Source organism: Salvelinus fontinalis, chromosome 1, assembly GCF_029448725.1.
Source record: "Salvelinus fontinalis isolate EN_2023a chromosome 1, ASM2944872v1, whole genome shotgun sequence".
Lineage (NCBI taxonomy): Eukaryota > Metazoa > Chordata > Actinopteri > Salmoniformes > Salmonidae > Salvelinus > Salvelinus fontinalis.
The window spans coordinates 74,316,752-74,329,913 of NC_074665.1; the positions used below are offsets into that span (position 1 = coordinate 74,316,752).

The 13,162-nt window shown below is 43.7% G+C and overlaps 1 protein-coding gene across 7 annotated transcripts in view; it reads left to right on the forward strand.

Moving 5' to 3' along the window:
- The first annotated feature begins 792 nt into the window (after window positions 1-792).
- Window positions 793-13,162, forward strand: part of LOC129861788 (trinucleotide repeat-containing gene 6B protein-like) — a 60,390-nt gene continuing 48,020 nt past the window's right edge. For all 7 annotated transcript variants that reach the window (XR_008760675.1, XM_055932941.1, XM_055932953.1 and 4 more), the window contains exons 1-4: window positions 793-1,135; window positions 6,757-6,844; window positions 8,730-8,751; window positions 12,720-13,070. Coding sequence is in view for 6 of the 7 variants with exons in the window: in XM_055932941.1 (XP_055788916.1) it covers window positions 6,788-6,844; window positions 8,730-8,751; window positions 12,720-13,070 (430 nt within the window). In the remaining variant the exon portion in view is untranslated. The remainder of the gene's footprint in view (window positions 1,136-6,756; window positions 6,845-8,729; window positions 8,752-12,719; window positions 13,071-13,162) is intronic.

A 13,162-nucleotide genomic window follows, 5' to 3' on the forward strand; every position in this document is an offset into this window, starting at 1 on the left:
TTAAACCTTTTGTTGCATTTTTATGGCCGAAATGTTTAAATATGACGTCATTACGAAATAGCCCTCAGCAGCACATGTGAGTTGTTGCCAGTTAGTGTCCACTGTCCATACTTCAACCCATATGAACATTATTAAAATAGGTATTTTATTTGACTGTAAGGTTTTTTTATTTGACTGTATGGTATTCTTGTCTAATGGTAATGATGCTATATGAACGAAACTAACTCCACCGTTGTTTAAATGAAAGACAAAAACAAGCCCGTATACCGTCAGAGAGAGAGAGAGAGAGCTTGCTGCTGCCGAGACCATAGAAGCAAAGATTTTTATAACTAACCCAAGATAGACGAGAGCCTGTCGTTTCCAATGGGAGCAAGTTAATCATAGTGGGCAGAACAAGCAAGGAGGTGGGCAGAGCCAAGCACGAGTTAGCGAGATCCGCGTTCTAACATATATTTGCATATTTTAGTTAGGGAACTTCTACTCAGCGTATGCAATAACTCAATTCGCCTTTGCACTCCTTCTAAAGAACGCAATTTTTTAAAACTTTGGCAAAGGGTAAAATCTAATAAACTTAGTCCAATCTGTTCGTAACGGATTGTAGTTTTGGAAACAGAATACTGTATGGAGATAAAATGTTTAATCGATGAGGAAATGTACAGAATGTCGGCCCAAATCCATTTCGCTCCATCTTCTCCCACTGCCGGCCACTGGGCTCCCTCTCATCATCAAATTTGGTAGTGATTGGAAACGCTAACCGAATGCTTCACATTTGTACATCCGGTGAAATATCTGGCTCATTTTCTATATGTGCTAGAACTCTTGTGGGCGAGACATTCGATTCATACAGAGCAGCAAAATGGCCGACCGTCAACCAACTGACTTTCCAGAGCTTTAAAAACGAATTATTCTGCACATTAGCTAGGTTTACGTTAACATAGTATTTACAAATCAAGAGCACCAACGAGTATTTGTCTTTGTTAGCCACATACTTCATTATTCGTTTAGGTTGTTTTTCATGTTTCCTCAACTAGGATTTCGTCCTGAAGCACTTTAGCCACAGCAGATGAAAGGGGAAATAATATTTGCTTCTTTAGCTAGCTAACACGCCAGCTATATTTCATATGCGATTCCTGAGGTGAGTATCATTTAGTTAATATGTCTAAAGTTGTTTGTTAGCTGCATGCATATTCCATAGTTGTAACGCAGACATTTTCTGTCGACAAAGGTGCTCAAATATGACCAACGTTAGCTAGTTTGCTATGCAACCGAATGGATGTCGTTGCGCGAGTGAGCATCTAGAGAAGTTCTCTTGCCTTTGGATAGATTGCTTTGATTCCGCTCACGAATGAAGTAATGTAGCTAGTTAGATAACTCCGGAGTCTGGGTCGTAATCTTGCAGCAAATTATGCTGGTATACTTGCATTTTCAAAAATATAGACGGTGGTGTTGTCTTGGTAGTTAGCTCAGCTTAGCAGTTAGCCGTTACAATATGTCTTGCTAGCTGGTCGATATAGCTAGCTAAATAGCTACGTCTTATTTCATTTACTTTGCTTGATCGGTGCAAGACCCCGCGTGCACTAAAATATGAGTATTGGTTCATTTCCATTAGCAAGTTAAGCTAACGTTAACTAGCTACTCGGTTTCTTGATCTGAGCCCGTTTTCCGTGTCATGTGTCAATTCTTTAGCCCGCCATACCTTCATAACGATAGCCAACAACCATCGACATGCAGCATTTTTGTTGCTAGCCACGGTTGCTGAATGGCCAACACCAGGGCTTAGCATTAGCAAGCTGCGATTTTCGATAAGTTAGCTAGCTATATTGTTGCACCTTCATATTTGTATAGTTAGCTAGCTATGTCGTTTATTCCCATGCACGAAAGGTTGACATATGTACATGCTTGAAGGATAGCTGTTGCAGCTAACTAGTTACATAAGCCTTCCTCTGACCAGAGCCTCCGAAATCATGACCACTGTGGCCCGTGGCTTTAGCTATGTCACTGAGAAACAAGGGCCACAAACAGCTGCACACTCATCATTATTAGTTTCGTTTTCCGTTACAGGTAATTTGCAAAGCATTGTCCATTATGTCCACTTAACTCTTATCAATAGTGTGGTGTCATGTCTATTTGTGATGTACAAACACGGTTTTTGGTTGTAATGCATGGTTATGGATTCCTTTAGCTACATAACAACCTTATTTAGCATGTCTGGCCTTTCAGAAACAGTACCTGAATTCTAATAGGTGTGTCAATGCAGCCAGACTTCAGATCCCTTACCATAGCCCTGATGACAGCATTGTATAGGCCAGGGTTTCCTGGGTCCACCCCTGGGAGCATGTTTTTTTTCTTCTTTCCCCTAGCACTACACAGCTGATTCAAATAACCAGCTCATCATCAAGCTTTGATTGTTTAGATCAGCTATGTAGTGTTAGGGCAAAACCTTAAAGGTGCACCCAAGGGGGGCCCCAAGACCGGGTTTGGGAAACGTGGTATAGGCTAGTAAACATTAAGACATGGCTTTAGAAAATATTTTGAACATCAGAGCAACCTTGAGGTAATCCTATTTGAGTCGCTAAAGGATGTTCATATGATTAAGAAGAAATACAAAACCTTGCAGAGAGCATATCTAACCGACAATCTCTTTGAAAAAAATATAAACGATTGGAACCAAGACTTAAAGAACTGATGTTGGCACAAGATGGAGGGGAAAGTTGGAGCATAACTAACGAAATTATAGTTAATGAAAATGTATGCTTAATACAGAATAAACAAATGTATAAAATGTATTAAGCAAAAGAAAAAATTCACATTCTACAGCTCAATGGCATGTAGTATAAAACTAACTTAGTATATAACTAATAATGACTCAATAATCCATGTTTTCTGGGAATGCTAAGTCCAAAGTTATGGGCGTAGCAAGAACATTTCTCTCTGCATATTTCAAGACATGGTATATGGGGTGTAGTGAGATACCCAATGGGCTGGATGATTCTCTTATCACTCACCAAGAAAAAAAAAACATACTAACAACGTTGAAATCACTCCCCCTTTAACACAAACAAATCTAAATTATTTATTGTTGAAATAGCATGGGCAACTGAGAAACACATTGGTACTTTTTAAGGCCAAGTGGCCAACTAATGCAGGCACTAGGAATGGGGGTGTTAACATGCTGGGGTAGGGGTGTGAGCATGCAGGTACTAGGGATGGGGCTGTTAACATGCTGGCCTGGGGTAGGGGTGTGAGCAGGCACTAGGGATGGGGTAGGGGTGTGAGAATGCTTGGGTGGGGGTGTGGGCATGCAGGCACTAGGGATGGGGGTGTGGGCATGCAGGCACTAGGGATGGGGGTGTGGGCATGCAGGCAATAGGGATAAGGGTGTGAACATGCTGGTATGGGTGTGAGCATGCAGGCACTATGGATGGAGGTGTGAGCATGCTGGGCTGGGGTATGGGTGTGAGCATGCAGGCACTATGGACCGGTGTGTGAGCATGCTGGTCTGGGGTAAGGTTGTGAACATGCTGGGCTGGGCTAGGGGTGTGAGCATGCATGCATTAGGGATGGGGGTGTGAGCATGCTGGCCTGGGGTAGGGGTGTGAGCAGGCACTAGGGATGGGGTAGGGGTGTGAGAATGCTTGGGTGGGGGTGTGGGCATGCAGGCACTAGGGATGGGGGTGTGAGCATGCAGGCACTATGGATGGAGGTGTGAGCATGCTGGGCTGGGGTATGGGTGTGAGCATGCAGGCACTATGGACCGGTGTGTGAGCATGCTGGTCTGGGGTAAGGTTGTGAACATGCTGGGCTGGGCTAGGGGTGTGAGCATGCAGGCATTAGGGATGGGGGTGTGAGCATGCAGGCACTAGGGATGGGTGTGTGAACATGCAGGCACTAGGTCTGGGGGTGTGAACCTGCTGGTCTGGGGTAGGGGTGTGGGCACTCAGGATGGGGTGTGAACATGCAGGCACTAGGTCTGGGGGTGTGAACCTGCTGGTCTGGGGTAGGGGTGTGGGCACTCAGGATGGGGTGTGAACATGCAGGCACAAGGGATGGGGGTGTGGACATGCTGGGGTAGGGGTGTGAGTAGGCACTATGGATGGGGTAGGTGTGTGAGCATGCTGGTCTGGGGTAAGGTTGTGAGCATGCAGGCACTATGGATGGGGTAGGGGTGAGCATACTGGTCTGGGGTAAGGTTGTGAGTATGCAGGCACTAGGGATGGAGTGGGGGTGTGAGCATGCTGGGGTGGGGGTGTGAGCATGCAGGCACTCGGGATGGGGGTGTGAACATGCTGGTCTGGGGTAGAGGTCGGCCAATTTATGATTTTTCAACGCCGATACCGATTATTGGAGGACCAAAAAAGCCGATACCGATTAATAGAACGATTTTTATTTATTTGTATTAATGACAATTACAACAATACTGAACGAACACTTATTTTAACTTAATATAATACATCAATAAAATCAATTTAGCCTCAAGTAAATAATGAAACATGTTCAATTTTGTTTAAATAATGCAAAAACAAAGTGTTGGAGAAGAAAGTAAAAGTGCAATATGTGCTATGTAAGAAAGCTAATGTTTCAGTTCCTTGCTCAGAACATGAGAACATATGAAAGCTGGTGGTTCCTTTTAACATGAGTCTTCAATATTCCCAGGTATGACGTTTTAGGTTGTAGTTATTATAGGACTATTTCCCTCTATACCATTTGTATTTCATTAACCTTTGACTATTGGATGTTCTTATAGGCACTTTAGTATTGCCAGTGTAACAGTATAGCTTCCTCTCCTCGCTCCTCCCTGGGCTCGAACCAGCAACACAACGACAACAGCCACCATCGAAGCAGCGTTACCCATGCAGAGCAAGGGGAATAACTACTAGAAGGCTCAGAGCGAGTGATGTTTGAAACGCTATTAGCGCGCGCTAACTAGCTAGCCATTTCACTTCGGTTACACCAGCCTCATCTCGGGAGCTGATAGGCTTGAAGTCATAAACAACGCAATGCTTGACCCACAACGAAGAGCTGCTGGCAAAACGCACGAAAGTGCTGTTTGAATGAATGTTTACACGCCTGCTTCTGCCTCCCACCGCTCAGTCAGATACTTAGATACTTGTATGCTCAGTCAGATTACGCTAGATAATATCTAGTAATATTTTTTTTCTTTTTTTTCTTTTACCGTTATTTTACCAGGTAAGTTGACTGAGAACACGTTCTCATTTGCAGCAACGACCTGGGGAATAGTTACAGGGGAGAGGAGGGGGATGAATGCGCCAATTGTAATATCATCAACCATGTGTAGTTAACTAGTGGTTATGATTGATTGTTTTTTATAAGAAGTTTTTAATGCTTGCTAGCAACTTACCTTGGCTTACTGCATTCGCGTAACAGGCAGTCAGTCTCCTTGTGGAGTGCAGGTCGTTATTGCGTTGGACTAGTTAACTGTAAGGTTGGAAGATTGGATCCCCTGAGCTGACAAGGTAAAAATCAGTCGTTCTGCCCCTGAACAAGGCAGTTAACCCACTGTTCATAGGCCTTCATTGAAAATAAGAATGTGTTCTTAACTGACTTGCCTAGTTAAATAAAGGTATAAAAATATATATATATAAAAAAAAAATTCACCGGCAAATCGGCGCCCAAAAATACTGATTTCCGATTGTTATGAAAACTTGAAATCGGCCCTAACTAATCGGCCATTCCGATTAATCGGTCGACCTCTAGTCTGAGGTATGGGTGTGGGCACTAGGGATGGGGGTGTGAACATGCTGGTCTGGGGTAGGGTTGTGGGCATGCAGGCACTAGGGATGGGGATGTTAACGTGCTGGTCTGGGTTGGGCTGGGGTAGGGGTGTGAGCATGCAGGCACTAGGGATGGGGTGGGGGTGTGAGCATGCAGGCACTAGGGATGGGGGTGTGAACATGCTGGTCTTGGCTGGGGTAGGGGTGTGAGCATGCAGGCACTAGGGATGTGAACATGCTGGTCTGGGGTAGGGGTGTGAGCATGCAGGCACTGGGGGTGTGAACATGCTGGTCTGGGGTAGGGCTGTGAGCATGCAAGCACTAGGGATGGGGATGTTAACGTGCTGGTCTGGGTTGGGCTGGGGTAGGGGTGTGAGCAGGCACTAGGAATGGGGTGGGGGTGTGAGCATGCAGGCACTAGGGATGGGGGTGTGAACATGCTGGTCTTGGCTGGGGTAGGGGTGTGAGCATGCAGGCACTAGGGATGTGAACATGCTGGTCTGGGGTAGGGGTGTGAGCATGCAGGCACTGGGGGTGTGAACATGCTGGTCTGGGGTAGGGCTGTGAGCATGCAAGCACTAGGGATTGGGGTGTGAGCATGCTCGTCTGGGCAGAGGAGATGTAGTCATTGTTTGTCTAAGTTGTTCGTATGTAGAAGTTTGTATCTGGAGTAAAAAAAATAAAAATAAAGATGCACATTTTATTTAAAAAAAATAAGAGCAACTGTGACCCTGCCTTTTCAACAGGACTGGGCCTTTAGCCTTTGAAGCTTATGACAAGACCTGAAAACTCCTTCCTTATTACATTGGCTAACAAGGCTTTGAGGGGAGGATAAGCCTGGAATTTCCTGCATGTTAATTATGTGGATAATTACTGTATGAACAGTACAGCACGTGTCCAGTAATCATCTGAGACCTAGGTCATTAATCATTTAGCAATTGTGGTGGCACAAGGAACACTGATTGTTCTAAGGACTGTTGCACAGGTTTGTGGTTAGCAATGTGTTTTTCTTCTCTCCCCCCAGAAAGGAGTATCAGGAAAGGGAACAGTAGTTCATGGAAGACAAAAAAAGGAAGAAAGAAGACAAAAGGAAAAGGGAAGCCTCTCAGAAGGTAAAGATGTTTCCATGCCAACATCCAACTTTACACTGAATGATGCTTAAATAAAGGTGGAGAACAAAAATGGCAAGTTTAAATTGTTGCAGTCTTGCCATTTTTCTTAGAACTGAAGTTTGCACACAAGTCTCACCTAGTTGTGATGGCCTGGCCAGCTGGGGCACGTTCAGTATTTCAAAGTTGTATTTAATTTAATCTGTCTTGTGCACGTGAGACGGTAGCGTCCCACCTCTTCAACAGCCAGTGAAACTGCTGGGCGCCAAATTCAAATACAGAAATACTCATTATAAAAATAAAAAAACAAGTCAGAAAACAAAACATACACTGCTCAAAAAAATAAAGGGAACACTTAAACAACACAATGTAACTCCAAGTCAATCACACTTCTGTGAAATCAAACTGTCCACTTAGGAAGCAACACTGATTGACAATAAATTTCACATGCTGTTGTGCAAATGGAATAGACAAAAGGTGGAAATTATAGGCAGTTAGCAAGACACCCCCCAAAACAGGAGTGATTCTGCAGGTGGTGACCACAGACCACTTCTCAGTTCCTATGCTTCCTGGCTGATGTTTTGGTCACTTTTGAATGCTGGCGGTGCTCTCACTCTAGTGGTAGCATGAGACGGAGTCTACAACCCACACAAGTGGCTCAGGTAGTGCAGTTCATCCAGGATGGCACATCAATGCGAACTGTGGCAAAAAGGTTTGCTGTGTCTGTCAGCGTAGTGTCCAGAGCATGCAGGCGCTACCAGGAGACAGGCCAGTACATCAGGAGGCCGTAGGAGGGCAACAACTCAGCAGCAATTCCAAATGCTGCCCCCTACCCAAGTGAAGTGAATTACATTTAATGACTAGATCGTCAATTAGTCTTGTTATGCCTGGCGCTCTGTCCAGACCACAGTACTCTTTAACGAGTCAATGCCACTGCCACACACATTTTACTGGTTTTCATCGCCCACCTGTGTAGGGATGGGCATTTAAAATTAAGTTTGACTAATATCACAATTTTTTTCAGATATCTGTACTTTGGAAATCCATGTGTTTTAAAGAGATTTTTTTTAAATTGTTTTTTGTATATTTTTTTACTTGAATGGAGACCTGCTTATGTGACTCGAGAGGGCCGCTGGGCTGCACGAAGGGGGGGGGGGGGGGGTCAGGCAAATCGACTCGCGATAGACCAACTTGTTGCTGCCATAGGTTAACTATCTATCGTACCATCTGGTAGTGCCTTTCTTGACTTCATCAAATCGTTGTAAAGAAGCTAGTTAGCTACATTAACCAGCTGTTAGCCAGCTAGCAAGCTACAGTAGCAAGGCTATTTGAGGCTCTTTTGCTGCACTCTCCGTCCAATGTCTACAATAACTCCATTCATATGACAATCTACCTGTTGGTTGATCAGTGTAGTCAACTCTTTCTCATGTAGCCAACTTAATTCTGTAAACGTAATTCTGTTTTGCATTGATTAGAAATCTCCCTCTTTACTTGCTGCACATGAAGCCTCTGACTGTAGCGCCGTTTTGATTGACCGACAGTAACAACAAGCTACACGTGTGAAGGCTACTGGTGATTTTAATTTTATGGGGCACACATAACATTTTTAATGTAACGCTCTATCCTTATAGGCTCTGTAGCAATGTCATATATAATTTTATTGAATTTTAGGTAAAGCCTTTAAAATAAATTATACTCTCCCAAGTAATCTAATACTAACGTCCGTTTGGATATTTGAGTACTCAAATAACCATGCCTACCCCTGTGCCGTTCAAACAATGCTGTTTGTGATTAATGAATGAGTAAGAATATGCACATTCATGTTTTCTTGACGTTTTCTTGTAGTATTTCCATATTTGGCAACTGATGTACATTTGTCTTGTTTCAGGTTGCAGAGCAAAAAAACAAAGGTGAGCAGAATCTTTGTATCCTCTGCTAGATTCACCTGGTTGCTATGTTCACAAGGTTCCACCTGTTTGTCAGCTTATGCCGGTCTTGTCATTATCAACGCTAGCAATTTTTGTGTTTGAGTCTTATTCCTTCAGTTTGTTTATAAGTTCTCGTAGACAGATGCACGTAACATAAATGGTAACATCTGTCGACAAACTTTGGGTTAAGACTACTAATGAGGACATTTGTTCCAGTATGCAGATTTTTCATTACTTGTTGTTTGGACGAATCACGATTTCGCAGGTGCTCGCTTCTTTCGAATTTTGTAAGGGGAGGGTAGATTGGCCCGAAACTGGCTGAGTTTCCGTTTAGAGGGGTGGCGACCTTGCTAGTCTCTAAAGTACATTTTCTAACATTCGTTTCTCCCCAGAACTTCATCAAGCATCTGACACAGTTATGAAAGATTTTAGTTCTGGGTGTCCTAGACTGTTTGTTTATGCTGTTGGTTTTGTACTTTGTCACTGCAGTGACACACTATCCAGCAGATAAACAACAGTTTCTTTCCCTCTTCCGTCATTCTCACAAGTAGTTGAATATTGGAATACATTTGGAAAGTATTGGCATGTACCGGTCAAAAGTTTGGACACCTACTCTTTCCAGGGTATTTCTTTATTTTTACTATTTTCTACATTGCAAAATTGTATTGAAGACATCAAAACTATGAAATAACACATGGAATCATGTAGTAACCAAAAAAGTGTTAAACAAATCAAAATATATTTGAGATTCTTTAAAGTAGCCACCTGTTGCTTTGATGACAATTTTGCACACTCTTGGCATTCTCTCAACCAGCTTCATGAGGTAGTCACCTGGAATGCATTTCAATTGACAGGTGTGCCTTGTTAAAAGTTAATTTGTGGAATTTCTTTCCTCCTTAATGCGCTTGAGCCAATCAGTTGTGTTGTGACAAGGTCGGGATGGTATACAGAAGATAGCCCTATTTGGTAAAGGACCAAGTCCATATTATGGCAAGAACAGCTCAAATAAGCAAAGAGAAACGACAGTCCATCATTACTTTAAGACATGATGGTCAGTCAATCCGGAAAATGTCAAGAACTTTGAATGTTTCTTCAAGTGCAGTTGCAAAAACCAGGTGCTATGATGAAACTGGCTCATGTGGACTGCCACAGGAAAGGAAGACCCAGAGTTACCTCTGCTGCAGAGGATACGTTCATTAGAGTTAACTGCACCTCCGATTGCAGCCTAAATAAATGCTTCACAGAGTTCAAGTAACAGACACATCTCAACATTAACTGTTCAGAGGAGACTGTTTGAATCAGGCCTTCATGGTCGAATTGCTGCAAAGAAACCACTTCTAAAGGACATCATTAAGAAGAGACTTGCTTGGGCCAAGAAACACGAGCAATGGACATTAGACTGGTGGAAAACTGTCCTTTGGTCTGGTGAGTCCAAATTAAAGATTTTTGGTTTCAACCGCCTACTCTGCGTCTTTGTGAGACGCGGAGTAGGTGAACGGATGATCTCTGCATGTGTGGTTCTCACCGTGAAGCATGGAGGAGGTGTGATGGTGTGGGGGTGCTTTGCTCGTGACACTGTCTGTGTTTTATTTAGAATTCAAGGCACACTTAACCAGCATGGCGACCACAGCATTCTACAGCGTTACACCATCCCATCTGGTTTGAGCTTAGTGGGACTATCATTTGTTTTTCAACAGGACAATTACCCAAAACACACCTCCAGGCTGTGTAAGGGCTATTTGACCAAGAAGGAGAGTGCTGCATCAGATGACCTGGCCTCCACAATCACCTGACCTCAACCCAATTGAGATGGTTTGGGATGAGTTGGACTCCAGACTGAAGGAAAAGCAGCTAACAAGTGCTCAGCATATCTGGGAACTCCTTCAAGACAGTTGGAAAGGCAATCCAGGTGAAGCTGGTTGAGAGAATGCCAAGAGTGCAAAGGGTGGCTACTTTGAAGAATCTAAATTCTAAAATATTTTGATTTAACACATGAAATGTAGCATCTACAAAAGGTGTTATTTCATTGTTTTGATGTCTTCACTATTATTCTACAATGTAGAAATTAGTAAAAATCCTTGAATGAGTAGGTGTGTCCAAACCTTTGACTGGTACTGTATTTGAAAAATTCTCAACTGCACAGACAAGTGTTTTTTTCCCAAATAAAAATTTTGAAATACTCCATGCATTTGAACCCAGGTCTGTATGGCCCTAGGGGAAATAAGTAGAAAATAGTTTCAAGTTAGGCTTGGGTGGTACCCAGATGGTCATATCTTCATACCAACCTTGTGCCATCCCGAGATATTTGGTAATACTGGCACTGAACACAATGACCTCTTGCTGTTTTTTGAAGTTTAGTAATGCTAACAAGTACTTGTAAAATCCTATAGAGAATATTAGTTAAATGCTAACGAGCGCATTTTAAACGGTTTAAACGATCTCTGACAAATCATTTGCAGGACAGACATCCCATCGCATAAAGTTATACATGTAACAAAAAAAATGCTACTCACAGTTTGCTGCACACCCAAAACAAATATTAGACAGCAAGACTCTTGATCCAGGAGGGGATTCTCTGTAACTAGATAACCTAGTGTGTGCTGCACAACAGTGAAGTGAATCAAGGCTCCGGTCTCCCGTTGTTGTGTGCTTGTAAACAAACAGCATGTGACTGGGGACTACCAGTAAGTTTCATAATGTGACTGGTGAAATCAACAATGCTATCTGCTTGAAAACCCTCAAATGTCGCTGAGTTAAAGCAGTTCTGCATGAAAGAGTAGGCCAAAATTCCTCCACAGCGATGTGAGAGACTGATCAACAAATACACAAAGCATTTTGTTGCAGTCATTTCAGCTAAAGGTGGCACAACCAATTAATGGTTAGCAATTACTTTTTCACACAGGGGAATTGGGTGTTGCGGAACTTTGTTAAATAAATAAAATATATATTTTTTGATATTTGTAGACTCCAGTTCCTTTTATCTAATATTAGGTTTTGGTTGAAGATCTAACATTCACAATCAAAAATATCCAAACTAGAGAAAATTAGAAAGGCGGAAATACTTTTTCACGGCACTGTATATTCGGCCACATTATTTGAAACCCGGTCTGGCCCGTTGTTTAGTTGCATTCAACAAAAATATGTCTTCTGAATTTAACTCAACCCCTCAGAGGTGTGGGGGGCTGCCTTTGTTGGTGGTGCCTTGTTCAAGGTCAGGTTTTTTCACCTCGTGGATTTGAACAATCAACCTTTTCATTACTGTCCCAACAGTCTAACCACTAGGCTACCTGCTGCCCTTATTTCAAATGAAGATGATGGCTACATGCAATGCTGTACACTGTGTACAAAACATTAAGAACCCCTTCCTAATATTTAGTTGCACCCTCTTTTGCCCTCTGAACAGCCTCAATTCGTCTGGGCATGAACTCCGCAAGGTGTCAAGCGTTTCACAGGGATGCTGGCCCATGTTGACTCCAATGCTTTCCTCAAGTTGGCTGGATGTCCTTTTGGGTAGTGGACCATTCTTGATGCACACATTGTTGTGCATGAAAAACCCAGCAGTGTTGCTGTTCTTGACACAAACCGTTCGCTCCTGACACCTACTACCATACCCGGTTCAAAGGCACTTAAATCTTTTGTCTTGCCCATTCACACTCTGAATGACACATACACAATTCATCTCGATTGTCTCGGGGCTTAAAAATCCTTCTTTAACCTGTCTCCTCCCCTTCATCTACACTGATTTTGAAGTGGATTTAACAAGTGACATAAGGGATCATAGCTTTCACCTGGATTCGTCTGGGCAGTCTGTCATGGAAAGAGCAGGTGTTTTTAATGTTTTGTACACTGTTTATTATCCGTCAGGACATTTCCTTTGAATTTCACATCACTATTTCTTTCCTCTATGCACCTTAATGACTTCTATAACTCTCTTCTCCTTCGTCATGCAGTGCCAGAATTGACCAAGCCCTCGTCCACCCAGTCTCCTGCTGCCCCCAGCTCTGCTTCTCCCAGCCCTGGACCCACCCCCTCGGCGTCCCCCTCCCCTGCCACCGCGGCTGCAGGCGTCGCCCCCCCCCAGGGTGGGAACAATGCGAAGCGGCCGGCGGTGGCCAACGGACAGCCCCCCGCAGCAGGCACCCAGGCCTCCCAGCGCTACATGCCCCGCGAAGTGCCCCCGCGATTCCGCTGCCAGCAAGACCACAAAGTGCTACTGAAGAGGGGCCAGCCGCCGCTGTCCTCCATGCTACTGGGGGGAGGAGGGGGAGACTGCCCCAATGCAACCATGGCTGCTGCCTCAGGTAGGTGTCTGGAACGAGTCCCGACATGGAGCATCATGCAAGTTTAGACTCTGTTCAAATACTTTAAAAGTGAATCCTATACCTTCCTATTT